Consider the following 23,815-nt stretch of genomic DNA (forward strand, 5'->3'; position numbering starts at 1 on the left):
CTTATGAGGAAAGTTAAACACGAGAAATGTAGGTTTATTATTGGTAAGTATAATTCTTTAGAACAAATTATGAACAGATTTATAGGTAAACCACATAACTTTAAGTCACTCGAATCACTTGAAAATGTAAACGGCGCCAATTTCAGCCATGCGGAAGCTGATATGAGAGCTTATAATATGGCATATATTGCTGTTAGCCGTTGCTCGAAGTGAAATAAAAAAAAAAATTACTTTCCACCCTAGGGTGGGAAATGCAATTTTCCACCCGGTTATCTGCCTATGAAAGGTTTCCGAACAGGAGAGATGAAAAGTATATTTGATTACTCATAATAAATAGAAGATCATAGTAGAAAAAATTTAGTTTAGTTCGCTTTCTCTACTTTCCAAAAGGCCCCCAAATTCTTATCTGCCCAAGGGCCCCGGCATAGTTTAAGACGGCCCTGCCCAGGAGGTGCACAGGCCTTCCGCAAGATCCTTCCACGGCTTTCTCTCTTGAGCAACCGTCTTGGCCTCGTTCCAGCTCAGTGCTACGGCGAGCAGGTCGTTCTCTACGCTCCGCCTCCAGCGGGCGCGCCATGGTTCCATTTTTATCGCCTGTCACTGTGCCCGTCACTTTCGCACTTACATACATATTAGAACGTGACAGGCATGGTAACAAGCGATAAAAATGCGACCGTGCTACGCCGCTGGTGTGTACGGGGCGTTTGCGGGCTCGCTTTTCGCCTTGAGGGCGCCACTTAAACGCGATACTGGCGCTGTTCGCAGCTCCTCTTCGAAGGGTATGTTCGATCCATCCCCATTGTCGCGTTACTTCTTGGCCGATAGGTTGTCGGACAATCCTCATTCCTTATGGTCTTCGGCCGGAAAATGCGGAGGATCGACCATAGCGACTTAATGACAAACACTTTGTAGCTTTTGTGTAGAGGAAAATATGTGCCGACCCCACATAACGTGGGATAAGGGCAGGGAAAAGAAGAAGACTTGTAGCTTGTGTGTCAGCCCCTTTGACACTCTCCATGTCTCACAGCCGAAGAGAAAAAGATAAAAAATCTGCATTGTAATAATTTTAGCAAGATTATGAACTTACCCTTATAATAACTGCGTGTGCGGGCAGGTTTACCCCCCAAGCTAGAGTGGACGTGCACACGAGCACCTTTATGTAGCCTTCAGAGAAATATCTCTCCACCATGTTTCTATAAACAGATAAAATATTGCAACATTATTACTATTATTAGTGTCCCATGTCAGTGTGTGTGAAGTCCGCTATTTGTACGTATTTACATTTTTTTTTATTATGAATGGGCTTACTCACGGCCACAGACTAGCCGAGGCGTAGACGTGGCCTACGATGGAGCGAGCTCGCCCAGAAGGTGCCTGTTCACTCTTGATTTGAAGGTTGCCGGGTTATAAGAACACGGAAATATAGACGCCGGCAAGGATTCCATTCCTTGGCAGTGCGCATAAGGAAAGAAGAAGCAAAGCGCTTCGTGCGAATTGGTCCAATATATATAATGGTGGAATCGTGATTCTACTATATACTGCGACATGTATTTCAGTAAAGCAGTTAGTAAAATGAAGACTACACGGTTGGTCCAATGGTCGCATTAGATGACGGTTGTGGGAGTATACTTCCTTATTTCTTAGTCTAGCATTGGACGTCTAAAATACGGCGATGATGATAATTGTGTTTTGTTGGAAAGCATCGGCACGTCACTGCTCCAAAAGCGTTGGTACAACGTTTGAGCTGCAAAATGTGTGACAAAAAAACCGGACATGTGAGTGTCGGACTCGCCCACAGCGGGTTCCGTACTTTTTAGTATTTGTTGTTATAGCGACAACAGAAATACATTATCTGTGAAAATTTCAACTGATAGCTAGGTTCATGAGAATCATGAGATACAGCCTGGTGACAGACAAACAAACGGACAGTGGAGTCTTAGTAATAGGGTCCCGTTTTTACCCTTTTGGTACGGAACTCTAAACAAAAACAACTCATAAGAAGATAGTAAATAATAAATGTATACAGTACCGGCCAAAAATATGTCAGCTTTAGGTTTGCGGTACCTAATAACCTGACGGTAATATATTTTTGGCCGGTACTGTACACTGCGTTGTCTTACCTATCACTCCGCAGCATGCCAGCGTGATGGCACGCAAACCCAGCCGCAAACAGCTCGCTTAGCACCTTATTAGGACTGCTACTAATAGCTTTTTTCGCCTTTAGGAAACCCCCCGAGTCCTCAGGCTCGAAGTGTTTTAGGTGGCCCTTCTTCTGGGCTAGCTCCTTTAGGATCATGGCGGTGGTGTGCGTGGCGTTTCGCGCGTGCACGAATACCATAACCTGGTGACCTTTTTGGACCATGTCGGCAGCTTTGTCGTAGCATATGTCGTTCATTATTTGTATCTGTCGGTATATGATTGTGATTAGCAAAGGTTTTAAAAATACTGTCCTTTATAAATAATTTAAAAAAATATAGTGACTTTACGTTTGAATAACATCTGTTCTATTTATTAGTTCAGTATCCTCTGTAACACAAGAGGGAATATTAAGTAAAACTTTGCGTAGGGGGCGTCACCACTATCCATCACAATCTGGGGGTCTACCGCGAAACGAGAAAACGAAATTTCGTTATCTAACATCTCTATCACTCTTACATATTCGAGCGATAAAGAGGCAGATAACTAAATTTCGGTCTTCGCGTTTCCCGGTAGGCCCTTGTTAACTAACCGCCTTGATGCATCAATGTCATATTTTATTGTCTGTGAAAACTTGTCAAAAAACAGTTTAAGGCACAGTATGTATTTTAAGTTAATCTACGGTGTACTAGCTAGCTTAGTGCTGCACTCTGGCGGCAGAACATTGCAGTAATACCCCCTTACAAAATATATTACAAAATACTTAATTAGAAGTTACGATTTAAGGAGTACATTTTTTGATACTTTTGAGTTACATTTTGTGTAAAATCCATGCAGTGCAGCATGACGTAATGCAATAACTCAATAAGAGATACTTAAACTTATGTGACTAAACAATAGTCAGTTACAAGCACTGATTTCCATATCGCCCTTATACTGCGAATAGCAGTAGCACTACATAGTTAATGTTCAAGGTAATTATAGTTCTTCGAAACGTGATATTAACTCATTTCAATTGTTATTTAGCTTGACAGACCTATACGAGTTTAATAGTGGGCATAAAATTTGTCATTTGTTTGACGTAGGTTATGTAGACACTTATAAAAAAATGCAATGGTTATTTTATTGTAATAAAATGTTACTTATCATCACACTTGCTCGTAAATGATGCATAAATCCTAAATTTCGACCTAGGCATGTAATGTACGAACGAAATTAGGCATATGTTTTATTTATTTCCCTTTATTTTTCCTCACAAGTGTGATGATGATGAAAAACATTGTGTATCACTTGCCACTGAAATTTGGACCTAAAGGGTAGGAATTAGAGTTGATTTTGCGTTGTTTGAAAATTGAATGAAGCAAAGCAAAAGCGACTCTGTTCCAATTTAATATGATTTTAATTTCATCAATCTGGAGAATTGCTATAGGTACGACCATGGGCCTTAGGAGGCCTAAACATAACGCCATTTATATGTACCCATAGACTAGGAATCCTCTAGTCGGAGTTTAGAGCAATTATTTCATGAAACCGATGCTGCCAAAAATACAGGGGTGCGGGGGACGAGGTGAGCGAGTCCCGTCCCGTGATTGGTCCGTTCAAAGACACTTGGGCGTCACACAATAACACTTGATCGAAAATGGAGTAAAACTACCGTATATTTGTGGCAGAGGGGGTAGCGCTACTATGCTATGTCTGGAGGTTTACTAGTATATGTTTGTACCTGTCTAAGATGTGCCCCCCCTCCGCTGCCGACCTCCTTCACCCCCACGAACTGCTGCTCCAGCGGGACCGGCCGGAACCGCGAGTCGAAGAAGAACAGCCCAATATTCGGGTTCACTCTCAAGAACCTGCACGATAAAACAAATGTACAGTCACCACACAGGATTCTTATGCCATTTAGGGTTCTTGCTGAATTGGAAATTCTATAGCGTAAGTATTAAACAACCAATTTAGCTAGGACCCTTAATGGCGTAACAATCGCGGAGCGGTAGGTACCACCAGGTACAGTCGCCATCAGATACATCGGAGCAGCTAAGGCGCTCACAAATATCTCAACACGCCTCTATTGTCAGGGCGTTAGAGCGCGTGTTCAGATATTGTGAACACCTTGGCCGCTCCGATATACTATACCGATATACTTTCGTCGCCTTCTTTTCTAAGTGGAAACTAGTCCATCCTCAAGTACGTACATAAGCCGTGATGCAAATGCCTATCTAGCTTTATCAACTCACCGGGCAACATCTAAGTAGTTAGGCAGCGTCGCCGAAAGCCCGACTATGCGTATCATGTTCTGGCTAGACTCGACTTGGCGAAGTGTCCTCGCGACAATCGCTTCGACTATCGGCCCTCTGTCGCCGTGCAGCAGGTGGACCTCGTCGATAATCAGCAGCTTCACTATGGACGCGAGCTCCGTGTCAGCTAAAAATTAAGTTACGATTAAAATTTTGGAAGGTCAAATTTGGAGATTTTGCATTGTGCATGAGCAGAAATTGTGCATAAGTTAAAGCAGACATTGATTTATAACATGTGCACTTATAAAAATCGTGCTTCAAGTTTGACAGCTGAAGAAGACGGTGCTGTACGATTACATATGCTAAATTGCGAAACATTAACTTTGGACAGCCTGAGTTACCGCATAATGAACCGTACAGCGCAGTTAACTATGACTGTCAAATTGGAATGATCTTAGATTTTAAACATCGAATACAATCTAATAACGGGCTCTCAGGCCTAGTCGGTAGGAATAGTAACCCTGCCTAAGAAGTAGAAAGTGCCGGGTTCAACACACAAATGCCCTTACCGGGATGGTAAAGGCATTTGTGTGTTGATCACTAATATTTGTTCCTGCGTTATGCATGTTATCTATGTATCTAAGTATGTAGCTCAAAATTAGTATATTATATCATCGCCTAGTACCCACACTACAAGCTTTAAGTTTGAGACTAGGTTCATCTATATAAGATTGTCCCCATTATTTTATTTATTCATTCTAATCAATTAATCTTTGTCTATCCTTTAACTCACTGGCTCCCTTCCTAGTGACGACGTCCCATTTCTCCGGGGTGGTGACGATCATTTGCGTCTGCTGCACCTCTGTCTTCGTTAGCTTCATGTCACCAGTCAACTCGCGCACCGCGATCCCCAAGCCGCGCAGACGCTTCCCGAAGCTCGCCGTCATTTCAGACGCGAGCGCTTTCATGGGCGCTATGTAGATGATCTAAAAATGGACGGCAGAGGTTAGTAAAATGCATGCTAATTAGTATTAATGCTACCCAAACTGGTATGTACCCATGTCCGAGCTCACTGTTTATAAATTTAAATAATATTAAGTTAGTTATACATATATTTCTCGTGTAAGTGAAATGTAATTTCTTATGAGAAATAAATATCTTTAAACCGAAAATAATAAGATAATCGTAACATTCAGGTTGGTTGAACTAGCCTTCTTCTCCTGCTTCACGCAAAATAGGAGAGCCGTTGAGTTGCGGAAATCTCTATTCGTCCAAGGGATAATAAATTGTGGATAGGTATATACTAAGGTGTATACCAATAGGTATTTTAGGCGAGTTCAGAGCCACGAATGCTGAAGATGGTATTGCAATCTCAACCTAGCCAAGTTGCCATACAAGATCATGAGCATCATACTTTCGACCTACTTCATAACTCAAAATAGGGATTCTGAACATGTTGAATTTTATAATTTGATTTAACTAGTTGTAAACTTTCACCCGAATTTCCCACGCTAATGGAAGAATTTCAAACAATTCTTTCATAATGGATCTCTTAAGATATCAATCAATCAATCAAAATGTCCTAGGATGTGCATTGTACTAATGAATTATTGCGAATTATGTACGTTAATATCTAGGAACCTACGAATGCTAATACTACGTCAACAGACTGGACTCTTAAACCTTTGATGAATTGTTTTTAAGTTGACAGTACATAAATTACCATGATTTAATACCTATGGTCATAAACATTGCTATATAAATGCAAAGACTTAACACCCAGGCACATAATCCAACCGACTTCCAAGATGAAACTGGCTCTCATTCTTTGTAAGTTAAACTAAATATTTCTAGCTTCTATTAACTGTAAATTAACGTTTCCATTTATATTAAATTTGTATCTGTATTATTTTAAGACAAAATACTTTAGACGGCGCGCAAACTCGCAAGCTATTTTAGTTACATTGCGGACTGTTGGTTACGTCCTATTCAACCGACCGGTCAAAAACCGCATCGTAATGAAACTCACACTGTGATGTAGCATGAATTCAATATGCGCGATATAATCCGTTTCAATAGTTTTATTTTATGAGTAACTATCGCGGTAACCGAAGACAATATTATGGATTGAAAATATTTTTTGATGGCAGAAATCCCATTAAGTTAGTTTCATGTCATGAAATTATGAAAGTATCAGTATGGAGGTTCGATATACAATGATATAAGTATATAGTGATTCTGTTGTGTTTAAAAGAAAGTGTTTTGAATTTATCAGTATTTCCAAGTTTGTTATAACGACCCTTACGAGTGTTCTTTTGTATGTATCGTTTAAACTGATTAGCTTATTAATAAGCCAGACTTGTTTGACGATTTTTACAATAAACCGCTTTTGTCCACAGTCGCTCTGTTGGGCATGGTGCTGGGTGCCTTCGGGCAGCTGTGCGGGTGCCCGCCCGACCCGATGGGCCCGCTGTGCGCCAGCGATGGCCAAACCTACAACAGCGTGTGCGAGATGAACTGCAAGACCGCGGGCAGAGGCGTTTACAAGGTCCGCGATGGAGCCTGCCTGTGAGACATAGTCAGATGACACTATGATTAATGATCCTGAGATATATCATTTATTGCCTTCTAAAATTTTTCTTTCCTAATTTTTTTGAGATCGGTTCGCTTTTTACTACTTGTTTTAATGTATTTTTGATATTTACTCATCTATTTCTTTTGCACAATAAATTGTTTATCATTTATTTGCTTCTTTAATTTGAATTTACTTATTTTGATATGGGCGAAGATCCCGGCTGGAGCCCATTGAACGCATAATGCTAGAACGCCCAATGCATTAAATCTCCTTAAAAATAATTCTGATTTATATATCCACTCGTAACTTGATATTCGATTTAATAAGGTGCTGGCTGGAGAAACAAGATTTCGCAATTTATTTAGTTCATTTATTTAATTCCTGAAACTTCAGTTAATTCATGTTTTATCCCTTGCTTACAAATATTTAAGTCATTATGACAGATTAACACAAACGCTTACTACTTAAGGCTTGTAGCGTTTTAATGAACAACGGGCTAATTTCCGTCCCGACAAATCCAAATTAAAGAGAAAGCGAAGCCGCGAAGGCGCTATAGTTCAAATGAAGAAACCAGCATTAGCTTTTAGTTTTAGTGTGTTGATATAGGTACCTACTCCAACACTGCTGGAATCAGTGTATCTAAAGTATTTAAGGTTCAGATCTGTCATCAAAACAGCTGCGCCTATGACCGAGTAAATTTTGTACTATATACTCGTAGGTAATTTTTTCTAATATTTAAGTATAGTAAATAACTCATCAATCTCATCATTCTCTTGCCCTTGTCCCATTCACTTGGGGTCGGCGCAGCATCTCTTTCTCTTCCACACTTCTCTGTCGCCCGTCATTTCATCATTCACTTGCGTTCGTTTCATATCATCTCTCACACAGTCAATCCACCTTTTCCTCGTACTTCCCTCCACATTCATTCGTAATACCTTTCTCGTCACATGACTTTCATCCCTCCGCATCACATGCCCGTGTGCTCGTACCACGCTACGCGATTTGCCCTTACTTTTTCTGTTATGGGTGCAACTTTCAGGCTTCCTCTTATATAGCTACTTATTCTTTATCCTATCCATTCTCGTCACGCCACACATCCATCTTAACATTCTCATCTCCGCTACATGCAATCTCTTTCCATCCATCAGTTTTAGGGCCCAACACTGATCCATACATGACGACAGGTCTTATGATTGATTTATAAATTTTACTAGTTAGCTAGTTCTCTCCCCTTCCCAGTCATCGTCCCTATATTTCAGCTAGAATACCTCAATGTCACATACTTAGGTTCCCGGGCTCGCTTCTTACGTCGCCCCCGCCCGGGCTGGTGCGACAATCCTTGTCCATTTCCCACAGGAGCCGGGTGCTGCCCCTGCGCGTCGCCTGCGGGGTACGCTCTAGCCCTGTCGTTCATCTCATTTAGTCCGATAATCATACTGCTAATAGGATTTGGCAAAGAGTAAATAACTATTGGTAACTTTCGCGCAAAATTTTCTCTTCTTCACAGAGCTTCTTTAAGTTACCTTATAGATACGAGCCAGATTTTAGTTTAAATTCATAAGAGCTACGGTTCCTTAATCGACTACAGAGTTTAATTAGAAATATACAAGCAAGGACGTATGTTAGGAAAAATTGATTAATTGTAATTAGTAACGGACTGACGAGAAAATAAAAATTACAAGCAACTGCAATACCATTAGGAGGGTACTCGTGTGATTGTATATAAGTCCAATGATATGGCTTAGTTCCTCACTGTGCTCCCAGTAGGTAAACAACATGAAGTTCGTCGTGATATGTAAGTATAACTCAGAGTTTTTGTTGTTTTATCCCTATATTTTACGTGTAGACGTGGTCTAACGCATGGTGCCAATGAAATTGTTTGTAGATTTTCAGAAAAGTATTTTTTAATACATTAAGATAGCTACCCATTTTAATTTTATTTTATATTCCCCTTTAAATTTCTTTAGATTTTTGAGTCACAGTATCCCGCCGCCTAAAAGCCACCCTTATACAATAAATAATATAATATATATTAGAGATGCAACGGATAGTTGTTTTGCCGGATACCGGATATTCGCCCTGACCATCGGCCGAATATCCGGTATCCGGCCGCCGAATAGTCGGACGGCGGAACTATACCTTCATTTCGGTTTACTCCGAAATTAAGCAATATTACAATCCGATATCCGGCCGGATAGTAAGTCACTATCCGGTATTCGGCCGGATAGTAAAACAATGGCCGGGTAGGCCGGATACCGGATAGTAACCGAATACCCGGCGCATCTCTAATATATATCTATATCTGGTATTACTTTTTGTTGCTAAATAAATGTCAAAAAGTATCGCCACCTACTCGTGAGTAGGCCCAAAGGTACGGCGCCATCACTCGAAAAGATGGCACCATACCTTTGGCCTATCGTGGAGTAGATGGCGATATTTTTTGACATTTAACAAATTTAACACATCAGTGAAAAAATAAGGATCAAAGTTAATCATTTGTGTCGAAAGATACCTGTAAATGTACTATACATAATTTACTTTGACAATATGCCTCTATTTCATATTCTTTTTGCTTAAGATCGAGAAATATTCTATAGGTAAAAGATGGACCGATGAAAACCGTTAGACAAGGGCAAACTCTTTATGCAATTTTTATTATTTTGGTTTATTTATGTTAGGAGAAACAACAGCTTTAAAACTTACAAGAGACAACAAGATTAAAACAGGAAGCCAATTACAGGAGCTCACACTGTTTTGAACTCACGTTGTTTATTTTTTATTTTCAGTGATTTTATTCGGATTGGTTGGTGGAATTATCTGTGAATTTATTTATAGCCCGCACTCGAAACGGCTAAGTCATAAACACAAAAAACGCTTGCACGGCTATGACGATGTCGATTGTCGTAAACGCTGTCCGCGGCCGCATCCTCCGTACCATCCTTTCTGTGCCAGTAACTATCGCAATTATCTCACAGAGTGTCTGATGAACTGCGACAGCAGGGGCCTCGGTCTCTACAAGACACGCGACGGCCCATGTTAGGTTGAAACACTCGTGTGTGGCTAATAAACACCTACATATGTGCAGTTGTTTTTTTTTTATGAAATAAATCAGTATAAGGGCCAGTTGCACACCCACAGTTAACAGACTGATCTACCCATCACGCAGGAGAAATCTATGAAACTTCCCATACAATAAAACTATGTATTAGAACTTAAGTGTAAGCAGGCGTGGCTCACTCCGCGATTTCGTCGCTTCGCAACAAGTAGCTACAAATACATCCGTCCCACACCAATTTAGGTGGCTAGCCATAGGCCGCGCGTGGCGCTTGCGCCAACTATAGTACGTTTTTTAGCATTAGAAAGAAGGTAAGCGATCTTGACAAGTCTTTTAATTGAAAAACGCTTTTTAAAAATTAGTAACTATTACTTATCAAGCTTTTTTATTACTTATTAGTTGTCAAGCGGACCCCAGGCTCCCATGAGCCGTGGCAAAATGCCGGGATACACGAGGAAGAAGAAGGAGTAACTATTACTTATGAAAGCAGAAGAATATAAATGATCGTATTAGATTCATAATTGTTACGCCTTGCCGTGACTTATTTATAAAACGTGTTTTTCAATTAAAGACACATCAAGATTGTTTACCTTTTATCTAATGCTAAAAAATCGAACTATAGCGGTCATATCTGTCCTAATCGTATCAGACGCGTTTTGTTCGAGAGTGAATCATCTGTACCTAGTACTATTAGGTTGGCCATTAGGTTGGTAGGTTAGGGAGGCGAAAACTTTTCTCGGGGAGCTGGGGCGTCGCCTGCAGCAGAGGGGTCTCGACCCCCGCTCCGGGTTGTTCCTGGCGCAGAGGTTGTCCATCGCGGTTCAACGCGGTAACGCAGCAAGTGTGATGGGCAGGGCACCTTTGCGCCGGGGGCGATGCGGGATGGGTTATTTGATTAGTTTTTATAGGTAAGTATTATATTATTTATTGTGTGGTGTAAGTAATATGTATAGTATGAATAATCTCAGGTGATTTTTTCGGGCTCGGACCCTAATTTGTTAAACAAAAGATATTGTTTCCTTTTTGCAGTGGTTACAATGTTTACTGCTAATAGCCCCGACGTAAGTAACGGGAACAAACCCATTTAAAAAGCAAATTTACCATTCTAATTATATGGTTCAAATTCTTGAATCAGCCCATTTGGAGATAACACGTTTTTGTTATCTCAAAAAACAAGACCACCCTAATTGTTCTCTAAAAAGCTGTCATATGAATTTGAACCTTAATACTATCACGATAGTTGCTTTTTAAACGACATGGTTGCTTCGGCACGAGCTGTAGTAGACCGCTCTTAAAAGAAACAAAGGCTTTTGTTTAACGGATTAGCACCCGAACTCGAAAAATTCATCTGAGATAATTCATACTATAATAAGTTAATAAGAAAACTTGTCATATTATAAACTTGACTTCAAAACTTGTCATGTCATATTGTCATATTATTATAGGTTAAAGTCAAGCCAGTCAGTGACAGATCCAGGTGGTTTTGTATTTGGTTGGTTAATCAATAACTGTTATAACTACCCGAAAATGTACACATAATATCCGAAAATGTATACATATATATTTATTTACTTTTATTTAAGTACCTAAAGATACAGAGTATACCTACCACCTGCCAAAGGCAGCCACGGCCTCTAAACGTTTTAACGTGAACAATCAATGACCCCTACCTTAAACTTGTTCTTCATAATGACTTTGTTCTCGATGTGCTGCTTGATCTGACGCACCACCGTCAGCAAGGCTATGTTGGTTTTAATAGTATTTTATGATGGAACATTAGCGTGAACAATCAATGACCCCTACCTTAAACTTGTTCTTCATAATGACTTTGTTCTCGATGTGCTGCTTGATCTGATGCACCACCGTCAGCAAGGCTATGTTGGTCTGAGTAAAACCGATGCAGACGGCAAGTTGATATTCGATTTAATAAGGTGCTAGCTGGAGAAGCAAGATTTCGCAGTTGTTTTAGTTCATTTATTTAATTCCTGAAACTTAAGTTAATTCATGCTTTATCCCTTTGTGTCAAATATTAGTCATTTACGAGAGTTGTTGCGTGAACAAATGATTTCCTTTGGCAGGATTGGTCCTTAGGACCCACGGATGGATTTAAAAAGTGGAGCCTCCAAGATTTTTGATGTAAATTTTTAAGGGCCCGTGCTCTAAACTTTCTCTTGATATGTATATCATTTAAGCTACTAGGCCAAGTTTGGTATCGTTTTCGTATAAATCAGGGATGCCGAATTCATTTATGATATCATAATGACAGCATTCCGAAGTAAAAGCACATAAAATATGAAAAAATAGTACTTTTTTTATTTCTCTTCACGCTTAAGCCGCTAAACCAATTTAGTTGAAATTTGGTACAGAGATAGTTTCAGTCCCAGGGAAGACCATACTGTATGGTAAAAGTATTTTTAATATCAAAAATCGTCCCTTAAAGGTGTGAAACGGGAGGTGGAAATTTGTATGGGATTCAAAAACAGCTAAATCGATTTATATGTAATTTGGTATAGAGATATTGTGAGTCCCGGGGAAAGAACATAGGATAGTTTTTATTTAAAAAAATATCTTAAAAGTGAAAAGGAAGGTGTAGGATTGAGTTCATAAGAGCTACGGTTCTTTAATCGACTACGTAGTTTAATTAGAAATATACAAACAAGGACGTATGTTAGGAAAAATTGATTAATTGTAATTAGTAACGGACTAACCAGAAAATGAAAATTACAAGCAACCGCAATACCATTAGGAGGGTACTCGTGTGATTGTATATAAGTCCAATGATATGGCTTAGTTCCTCACTGTGCTCCCAGTAGGTAAACAACATGAAGTTCGTCGTGATATGTAAGTATAACTCGGAGTTTTTGTTGTTTTATCCCTATATTTTACGTGTAGACGTGGTCTAACGCATAGTGCCAATGAATCTGTTTGTAGATTTTCAGAAATGTATTTTTAATAGTTTAAGATAGGTATCTATTTGATGGCACCATACCTTTGGCCTATCGTCGAGTAGATTTACTTTTTGACATTCAACAAATTTAACACATAAAATTAGGATCAAAGTCAAATGGCGTCATATAAATGTTAATCATTTGTGTCGAAAGATGCTTGTAAATGTACTGACTATACATAATTTACTTTAACACTATGACTCTATTTCAAATAATTTTTGCTTAAGAGTGAGAAATATTCCATAGGTAAAAGATGGACCGATGAAAACCGTTAGACAAGGGCAAACTCTTTATGCATTTTTTTTTATTTATGTTAAGAGAACCAACAGCTTTAAAACTTACAATAGACAACAAGATGAAAACAGGAAGCCAATTACAGGAACTCACACTGTTGTGAACTCACATTGTTTATTTTTTATTTTCAGTGTTTTTATTCGGATTGATTGGTGGAATTATCTGTGAATTTTTCACGCACCAGGATTATCCTGGCCCGATGCGGCCAAGTAATAAACACATAAAACACATAAAACGCTTGCATGGCCCTGACGATGTTGATTGTCGTAGACGCTGTCCGCGGCCGCATCCTCCGTACAGACCTTTCTGTGCCACTAACTATCGCAATTATCTCACAGAGTGTCTGATGAAATGCGACAGCTTGGGAATCGGTCTCTTCAAGAGACACGACGGCCCATGTTAGGTTGAAACACTTGTGTGGCTAATAAATACCTACATATGAACTGTTGTTTCTTTTTATGAAATAAATCAGTCTAAAGGCCAGTTGCACAACCACGGTTAACAGACTGAGTTACGCGTCACGCAGAAAACTATGAAACTTCCCATACAATAAAACTATTAGAACCTAAGTGTAAGCAGGCGTGGCTCACTCCACGATTTCGTAGCTACAAATACATCCGTCCCATACCAATTTAGGTGGCTAGCCATAGGCCGCGCGTGGCGCTTGCGTTCGTATTTTTAGTATTAGAAAGAAGGTAAGCGATCTTACATGTCTTTTAATTGACGATTTAGTGCAATCGAGCTTTAATCTGTAGTCTGTATCTTCAGGTATGTATTTTAAAATAGAGTAAACAAAATCTACCCTCAAATTGAGGGTAATAGATGAAAACATTACATGATCAAATAATGTAGGTTAAAGTCAGGTCGTTCAGTGACAAATCCAGGTGGTTTTGTATTTGGTTGGTTAATCAATAACTGTTATCACTTCCCGAAAATGTACACATTATTTATTTACTTTTATTTAAGTAGGTACCTAAAGATACAGAGTATACCTGCCAAAGGCAGCCACGGCCCCTAAACGTTTGTAAATGACCCCTACCTTAAACTTGTTCTTCATAATGACTTTGTTCTCAATGTGCTGCTTGATCTGATGCACCACTGTCAGCAAGGCTATGTTGGTCTGAGTAAAACCGATGCAGACGGCAAGTTGATATTCGATTTAATAAGGTGCTAGCTAGAGAAGCAAGATTTCGCAGTTGTTTTAGTTCATTTATTTAATTACTGAAACTTAAGTTAATTCATGTTTTATCCCTTTCTTACAAATATTAAAGTCATTTACGAGAGTGTAGCGTTGCGTGAACAAATGATTTCCTTTGGTCCTTAGGACCCACGGATGGATTTAAAAAGTGGAGCCTGCAAGATGTTTTATGTATTCTTTTAAGGGCCCGTGCTCTATACTTTCTCTTGATATGTATATCATTTAAGGTACTAGGCCAAGTTTAGTATCGTTTTCGTATAAATCAGGGATGCCGAATTCATTTATGATATCATAATGACAACATTCCGAAGTAAAAACACATAAAATATGAAATAAACTACTTTTTTTATTTCTCTTCACGCTTAAGCCGCTAAACCAATTTAGTTGAAATTTGGCACAGAGATAGTTTCAGTGCCAGGAAAGACCATACTGTATGGGAAAAGTATTTTTAATATCAAAAATCGTCCCTTAAGGGTGTGAAACAGGAGGTGGAAATTTAAATGGGATCCAAAATCCGCTAAATCGATTTAGATGTAATTTCGTATAGAGATATTTTGAGTCCCGGGGAAAAAACATAGGATAGTTTTTATTTTAAAAAATCTCTTCAAAGTGAAAAGGAAGGTGTAGGATTGAGTTCATAAGAGCTACGGTTCTTTAATCGACTACGTAGTTTAATTAGAAATATACAAACAAGGACGTATGTTAGGAAAAATTGATTAATTGTAATTAGTAACGGACTAACCAGAAAATGAAAATTACAAGCAACCGCAATACCATTAGGAGGGTACTCGTGTGATTGTATATAAGTCCAATGATATGGCTTAGTTCCTCACTGTGCTCCCAGTAGGTAAACATGAAGTTCGTCATTATATGTAAGTATAACTCGGAGTTTTTGTTGTTTTATCCCTATATTTTACGTGTAGACGTGGTCTAACGCATGGTGCCAATGAATCTGTTTGTAGATTTTCAGAAAAGTATTTTTAATAGTTTAAGATAGGTATCTATTTGATGGCACCATACCTTTGGCCTATCATCGAGTAGATGGCGATACTTTTTGACATTTAACAAATTTAACACATATCAGTGAAAAAAGTAGGACCATAGTCAAATGGCGTCATATAAGTGTTAATCATTTGTGTCGAAATATGCCTGTAAATGTACTGACTATACATAATTTTCTTTGACACTATGACTCTATTTCAAATTCTTTTTGCTTAAGAGCGTGAAATATTCCATAGGTCCGATGAAAACCGTTAGACAAGGGCAAACTCTTTATGCAATTTTTATTATTTTTGTCTATTTATGTTAGGAGAAGCAACAGCTTTAAAACTTACAATAGACAACAAGATTAAAACAGGAAGCCAATTACAGGAACTCACACTGTTTTGAACTCACGTTGTTTATTTATTATTTTCAGTGATTTTATTCGGATTGATTGGTGAGATTGTCTCTAAACATGTCACGCCCAAGTATCGTTATCCTGGCCCGATACACATTCCTGGACACAAAAAACGCATGAATGGCCCTGACGATGTTGATTGTCGTAAACGCTGTCCGCGGCCGCATCCTCCGTACAAACCTTTCTGTGCAAGTAACTATCGCAATTATCTCACACAGTGTCTGATGAAATGCGACAGCAGGGGCTTCGGTCTCTACAAGAGACACGACGGCCCATGTTAGGTTGAAACACTCGTGTGTGGCTAATAAACACCTACATATGTACTGTTGTTTTTTTATTTAATAAATCAGTCTAAAGGCCAGTTGCACATCCACGGTTAACAGACTGATTTACGCTTCACGCAGGAGAGATCCATGAAACTTTCCATAGAATAAAACTATTAGTACCTAGAATTGTAAGTTATATGTAATAACTTAATATTATAAACTTCCTGTTTTGATACACCCTTTTCAGGGTCCATGTATGTTTATGTATTAAAAAAAAAGCGAACGCTTTAACGTAACTGACGATTTAGTGCAATCGACGAGCTCTAATCTACAGTCTGTATCTTTAGGTATTTAAAAAAGAGTAAACAAAATGCGGGTCTTCGATGAAAACATTACATGATCATATAATGGAACATTAGCGTGAACAATCAATGACCCCTACCTTAAACATGTTCTTCATAATGACGTTCGAGAACGATGTGCTGCTTGATCTGATGCACCACTGTCCGCAAGGCTATGTTGGTTTTAATAGTGTTTTATAATGGACATTATCGTGAACAATCAATGACCCCTACCTTAAACTTGTTCTTCATAATGACGTTATTCTCGATGTGCTGCTTGATCTGATGCACAACTGTCAGCAAGGCTATGTTGGTCTTGCCCGCGCCTGTGGGTGCGCATATGAGGAGGTTTTCGTTCGTGTTGTACGCCGTTTGGAACACTACCGACTGGATGCGGTTCAGTTCTTTGATGTTCTCGAACGCCATTTGGCCTATCTGAAAAAAAAAGACAAATTTAGGGCCAGTTGCACCAACCATTCTTAACAGACTGTTTAACATCACTCAACAGAGACGCCAGAGACCTATGAAAATTCCCATACAATAAAATTTAGCAAACGCGGTGATTGGTAACAGACGGTTTGGTGCAACCGACTCTTAGAATAAAACTGATCCTTTCAATCAAGTCAGAGAGGGAGATAAAGTAAAAACATGCGATTATATTAGAATAGAATGTTGTTTATTCAGATATAATCTACACGTCTAATTTTATAACTAAAATTGGTATGACCTTACAGCTATCACCAAAACGAAGGATTTTTTAGAAACCTCAACTAACCACTACTATGCTTACTAAGCTTCTAGAAAGTAGTTAATAGTTTTAAGTCCGGCAGAGGAGATGGAAGGCTATGCTGTAACTACAAAATACGATGGTGAGTTAGCTAGAGGGCCTTTGGTCACGTTTGGAGAAATGAGCTTCCAGGAAATATCATTCAATGTCAGTAATTTTTAGGGTGACGTCCGGACTTTTGTCGGGAAATCTAATTTTTGACCCTAATAGGATTTATTTTTATTTTATTTTATTATTCAAATAAGTAACACAGCATTACCCTCCTAAGGCCTAGCCATACAACTGATTAATCCAAAACTTGCCACTGAAATTTGAACCTAGTGTAGGAACTAAGAGTTGATTTGCGTTGTTTAAAAATTGAACGAATCAAATCAAAAGCGACTCTGTTCCAATTAAATATGATTTAAACATCAAACTGGAGAATCGCTATAGGTAGGACCATGGGCCTTAGGAGGTTAAAGTAATGGCTCCTCTACGCGATGGGCCAACGCCGGCCACTCCAAGGGACACATTTATGCGTTAGAGGGAGCAAGTGATATTGCTATCTCATGGCTGCGTCCCTTGGAGTGGCCGGCGTTGGACCATCGTGTAGAGGAGCTATAAAACCAAGGCACTGTTAAACTACAAAATTTATGTGATTGTAATAATGTTAATTTTCCCTTACCTCGTCCATGTCGGAAATGGGCACGCGGTTATTGCCGACCGAGAGCGGCGCTTGGTCGGTCTTAGGTATGATGACTTCTTCGTATTCTTTGTAATCCTTCCTCACGGCGTTCTCGGGAAGCAGCAGTTTCATTCCCGACACGAAACCTGATCAAATAAATTTTCAGTAACTTTTTATTGGATTAAAAAAATTAACTCTCGCAAACCAATATTATCCGTTGAAAAAGGCGGCTAGTTCGAAAATAGTAGGTAGGCGCAAAAAAATTGAGTTCCCTATAGAAATACGCAGAAAGCGCGAAAAGTTTATCCTTAAGTTTGGGAATTTTGCGACTCTTTCTTGTTTGTCAAACAATAATTATTTGTTGGTAGGTATAGCAAAGCAAAAGTTTAACTACCTATATATTTCATAGATAGATCGTTGGAATCCAGTCAGAGAATAATTTTGCTAGTCCAGTTTATACATATGTAGCCGACAAATCGATAGTGGAGGCTTAGTACTAGGTTTTATTATAGTACCTTTCAGGCGTGTCAACCAAAAAACCACTCTTGTTACCCTTTGTTAACCCTTTACTAGGCCAAGGGGTATATATTTCCCACATACGGCACTTTAAACATGTATTCCATTTTCGATGAGTAAGACTGACATTACTGATGTTGGAACTAAGACCGTCAAGCTGAAATGGGACTGGGCCGGCCATGTCTGCCGCATGCACCCACAGAGGTGGGCCAAAATAACCACGTTATGGGTGCCGCAAGACGGGCGAAGATCTGGTAGGCCCAGACGGAGATGAAGGTTCAAAATCATAAACAATACCTGCGGAGTTCTTAGCGTCAATCGAGGAGTCGTATACGTTTGGGTATTGCACTTTCGTTTGGAAGTATGATATCTTCTGCAACACTGGATCTACCTCCCTCTTGGACGTCGAGAATGGTACCACTGGCTTTGTTAGTTCTGATATCCTGTCCAAAGAAATATTGGTGTTTAGGATTTTGTTTGGGACAATCGTGTTTTAACAATATTAAAATTTAAAATTATTAAACTACCAATCTATACGAACCATCACCGTATGCAAATCTCTTTTTTAAAAGAAGAAGAAAACTTTGTGATTTGTTCTGATCTTGAGTAGCTCTCTCCTTCTAGAGACCAGCAAAGCTAGGCTATTCTTAACTGATCATCATATGACACAAAACAAGACGCCTCGACTCGACTCAACTAATTATCTTAACGTGCAATGACTTCCGGTCCTTCTCCGAACGCAACTCGCTGAGCGAAGAGCGGACAGCCATGCGTGCCCAGGGTCACGGATATCATTGTTATTGAATTGTTGTTTTTAGCTATTTTTAACAAAAAAAGTAATAGAGAATTACCAAAAATAACCGATTAGATGAAGTTACTAGAGAAAGGCCTCAAGATTTCTATTCATATTTTTGGCAACACCGCAACAGTATTATGATATAAAAAAGCGCTACGATTTTTCAAATTCAAACAATGCTGGCTGAACGCACTGCTCCTTAAATCCAATATTATTAAATCGTACCTTTTGGCCCTCATCTGGGCAATATTAATTTCGGGTTCGTCTTCCTCCTCGTCGATTCTCTTCGCGTTCTTGCCTTTCTTGCCTTCCTTCCGCACCAGCTTGGCGAGGGCCTTCTCTTGCTCCGACTGTACCGACACTTGGCAGAGGTACTGCGGCATTTTGTTCTCAGGCAGGATCGCGGCTACTAAATCAGAGATTATAATATAAGAGATGCCGCAGCTAAAAGATGCTATAGAATAGATTAGATACTCTTTTTACAACAATCGTTAAATCAGGGCAGTGCCACCTCCAGACAAGACGCACAATTTTATTCTTAAAAAATAAACGTTTTGGTATCATTGCATCTACATATGATACGTTACGCCATTGTCTTTATTTGTCCTAAATTTTGAACCAACTTAATCCCAAAATCCAACTTCTACGGCACCTTGCCGAGGGGTGATTTCTTATTATAGTTTAGGTTCAGGGTGTACTATTTTTATTCATTTAGGATATTTACTACAATTTAGTTACTTTTAGTTTATAAGTTTTATACAATATTTATATTTATCACAAAATGGATAAATGTCAAATTAATTCCTTATTAAAATGGGCAAAATGGCCAAATGCCGGTATAGTTGGTTGCCTAGTTTTACGGCATGGAATGAGTTGCTTACTTTCTGACAAGGTAGGTTGCGGCGGCGGCGCTCTCAAACTGTTAACGACATCCTGCCGGTGCTCCAGCAGCTCCTGAATGAACTCGAACTTGTCGAAGCCCAGCAGCTCGAACAGATCGTTTTGCATGTCGTCATTGCTCCTCGGAGAGTTGAGAAGGGTGATGACGGTTTGCATGATGTCAGCACTGGATATGTCCGGGATGTTTGCGTATAGCTCGGTTACTTTGGTTTCCAACCATGCTTTGCCGAACTGGAAAGATTAGTTATGTATTAACAGTAAATATGTTGGATGGTAATAGTTAGCTAGTTAGCGTTTGTAGATCCTAAGGCCTTTTAAGGTGCAGCCATCAGTTTTTGATAAAAGTAGCGCTTTATAGATAACAATACGGTTGCCAGAGATTTTATTAGCAACCTTGAGGCCTTTCTTTAGTTACTACATCAATTCAATCTCTGATTTCTTAATATCGACGATTAGACGATTTTTTCTTAATATGATAGAAAAAATCGTCTAAAACGCACGTTACAACTTTTGCCGCCGATATTAACTGTAGTGTACCTACCTTAGAAACTGGCAAACTTGACGACGGTTTAGGAGCTCTATTTTCGCTGCTGCTTTCAGCACTGTACTTCATAGAAAAATCGGTCACAAAACTGCTGTCCGTTGCAGGCCTTTTCAGTAACTTTGCAAGAGGTTTTTTTGCCGGTTTGTAAGGAATATAATGGCATTGTATATGGTCACCCCATAGTTTAACATTTTCCTTGTTTTCTTCACTGATTTCTTTTCTGATGTATTCTTTTGTGTCCTCCGATATTTCTACAGAGATCTCATTGACAATCTGTAATGGACACAAAATCATTTTGAATTATCTTACAGAAAACAGAAACACAACAGACATTTTATGAATAAAAAAGAGAATATATATTTTTTGTACTCAATTTGCCTATAGGCCAGTCTTTGGTATATGAATTCTACTGACCTCACAAATCTTATTTGCCGTTGAAGATATCACAGTTCCGAATGTCTGCCGCAGCTGAGTCAGATGCTTCAGCATAACAATATCCTGATCGAGGAACATCCTTAGTGTTAGCACAGCAGCATCTTCAATGATATCATCAGGTTGATCACCAGTGAGAAGCTTGCAAGCCTCTTTAAGGTTATCAAGAAGTTTAAGATCTACGCTTGTTTCATTCTGTTTTATGTAGTTGTAGATATCACTGAATGATTTGAATCTGTAAATGAATTTAGTTAAGTTTGCTCTTACTTTATTTAGGGCCACTTGCACCATTCAATAACCCGGGGTTAACTGGTTAAACCTGGAGTTACCAGTACAATTTGACACTGGGTTAACAGTTTAAGTGGTTAATCCTGGGTTAGTGGGATGGTGCAAGTGGCACTAAGGCCCACTTGCACCATTCCACAAACCCGGGGTTAACTGGTTAAACCTGGAGTTACCATGGTTACCAGTACAATTTGACACTGGTTTGACGGTTTAACCGCTTAACCCTGGGTTAGTGGGATAGTGCAAGTGGCGCTTAGTATCATACTTTGGAATAAGTAAAATTTGCCTGAGTAATAATGAGAAGTATAATTTTTAACCAACTGACATAGGAACAGTTAGGTAGAACTAGGAATTTATTGCATATATCCTAGTGACTAGACATTGCAGATAGCACCCATAATATACTAATATTTATATATAATATTAACATTATTATATAGCCTTTTCTTCCATATTCCTTTTAATTTGGCTATGTATTTTTGAGCGAGTTGTTTTATTTGTTAATATGGATCCCTCTCTGGGTGAAGGCCTCCTCCAGTTTTTTCCAACTTTCTCTGTCTTCTCCTGTCTCCATCCAATGTTTTCCAAACCAATGTTTTTAAAAGTCAAACATTTATATATAAATGCAATCTTAACTCTGTCTCTTATCTCTTTACGCTTAAAATGCAAAACCAATTTAGATGAAATTTGGTATGGACTATGGAGTTGTTTGAGGCTCGGGGGCATGGAAATAAGACATTTAATAATAAAAGAATTAAAAATATACTAACCTTTGTGTTTTTCTTTTCCTAATTAAGTTTGGTTTAGTTGGGTCAACCACCGGTTTCAGGCATCTTGGTTTGTCAAGTTGTGTGTGTGCCCTCAGAGCCCTCGTTATCCGAGGCAACTCTATCATATTGAGTAATTATATGACAACTGAAACAATAAAACTAAGAAGGGTTTGTTAAAAAAATACTGTTCTAAATAAATTTCCCAAATTGGTCTGGTGACTTCAAGGATTAAATAATACATTAAATAACCTGATAAATCAAGAACCTCCTCCATCACCATTTTGAACTACAATCATGCTAACTATCAGTTTGTATGATATGAACCACCCTCAGATAATTTGAATGGAAGCATGAATGAAATAAACTTGCAGACTGGCTGACAGTTGATGACAAAAGAAATCGTAAGATAATGATACAACACTTCCTTTTTATACAATGAAGTGACAGTTTGAAACTTTAATCTGGAGTGCTTTTTGAAACAGTTTAAGAACTTTATAATGGCTACAAATATAATGACCACCAAAAAATACTTTGGTACCCTAAATAAAAAAATCATGCTTACCAAAAAAAATTACTGAACACCAAAAAAATAAGGCCTAAAATTACAAATGTACCACCATTTTAATTACGACTGCACTTCAAATTGTATTCGAATACCAAATATATTGAATGATTACCAAAAATCATTAATGATCACCAAATCTTGAAGACCAAATAAATGCGATATTTTCACCTAAATAAACTACTGTGATACCAAAAAATTTATACATATTACCAAATAAAGTAAAATGATGCCAAAATTACTAGCCCCTCCCGCTCAACCCCCGTACCTCGCACCGCATAACTTAGGTAGGCATACTGAAATGCTACTAGAAAAGTATGTTAGGTTAGGTTTGTACTGCTATCAGTTAAGTGGGCTAGGTTAACACTGCGACCCTTACAGAAACGAATTGCTACTAGAAAAGTGGGTTAGGTTAGGTTTGAACTGCGACCCTTACAGAAAAGAAATGCTACTAGAAAAGTGGGTTAGGTTAGGTTTGAACTGCGAACCTTACAGAAACGAAATGTTACTAGAAAAGTGGGTTAGGTTAGGTTTGAACTGTGACCCATACAGAAACGAAATTCTACTAGAAAAGTGGGTTAGGTTAGGTTTGAACTGCGACCCTTCCAGATAAGAAATGCTACTAGAAAAGTGGGTTAGGTTAGGTTTGAACTGCGAACCTTACAGAAACGAAATGTTACTAGAAAAGTGGGTTAGGTTAGGTTTGAACTGCAACCCATACAGAAACGAAATGCTACTAGAAAATTTTGCTTTGCTTTAATAGGATAGCAAGATTTAAAAATTTGGTTATAATTTTACATTAAAATGGAGTTCTAATTTTGGTGGTCATTTACTATTTTTGGGTTTACAATGATTATTTTGGTGTCATTTTATTTAATAGGATAGCACGATGTAAAAATTTGGTTATCAATTGACATTAAATTGGGGTTTGAAATTTGGTAATTATTTACAATTTTTGGGTTAATAATGATTAATTTGGTGTCATTTCCTTTAATAGGATAGTAAAATGTAATAAAATTGGTAATCATTTCACATTAAAATGGTGTTATAATTTTGGTGATCATTCATTATTTTAGGGTGGTAAAGTAGATTTTTTTGGTATTAAATTTTATT

At 38.6% G+C, this 23,815-nt stretch overlaps 1 protein-coding gene and 1 long non-coding RNA gene across 2 annotated transcripts in view; one reads left to right on the forward strand and one right to left on the reverse strand.

Moving 5' to 3' along the window:
* The window catches only part of LOC134666500 (activating signal cointegrator 1 complex subunit 3), a 46,784-nt gene that overhangs the window by 22,553 nt on the left and 416 nt on the right, over positions 1-23,815 (reverse strand). Inside the window, exons 2-14 of the mRNA XM_063523683.1 lie at positions 22,141-22,285; positions 21,068-21,320; positions 20,651-20,926; positions 20,091-20,340; positions 19,435-19,618; positions 18,711-18,856; positions 17,898-18,043; positions 16,681-16,881; positions 5,164-5,356; positions 4,371-4,557; positions 3,860-3,986; positions 2,121-2,404; positions 1,088-1,193 (exon numbers count right to left, since the gene is read on the reverse strand). Coding sequence (XP_063379753.1) covers positions 1,088-1,193; positions 2,121-2,404; positions 3,860-3,986; positions 4,371-4,557; positions 5,164-5,356; positions 16,681-16,881; positions 17,898-18,043; positions 18,711-18,856; positions 19,435-19,618; positions 20,091-20,340; positions 20,651-20,926; positions 21,068-21,320; positions 22,141-22,265 — 2,478 coding nt within the window. The 5' untranslated portion in view covers positions 22,266-22,285. The remainder of the gene's footprint in view (positions 1-1,087; positions 1,194-2,120; positions 2,405-3,859; positions 3,987-4,370; positions 4,558-5,163; positions 5,357-16,680; positions 16,882-17,897; positions 18,044-18,710; positions 18,857-19,434; positions 19,619-20,090; positions 20,341-20,650; positions 20,927-21,067; positions 21,321-22,140; positions 22,286-23,815) is intronic.
* Positions 8,504-10,026, forward strand: LOC134671233 (uncharacterized). Its single transcript, XR_010099197.1, has 2 exons — positions 8,504-8,740; positions 9,732-10,026. It is a non-coding gene; the product is annotated as an uncharacterized LOC134671233 (long non-coding RNA).

The sequence above is a fragment of the Cydia fagiglandana genome, chromosome 1 (assembly GCF_963556715.1).
Source record: "Cydia fagiglandana chromosome 1, ilCydFagi1.1, whole genome shotgun sequence".
Taxonomy (NCBI): Eukaryota; Metazoa; Arthropoda; class Insecta; order Lepidoptera; family Tortricidae; genus Cydia; species Cydia fagiglandana.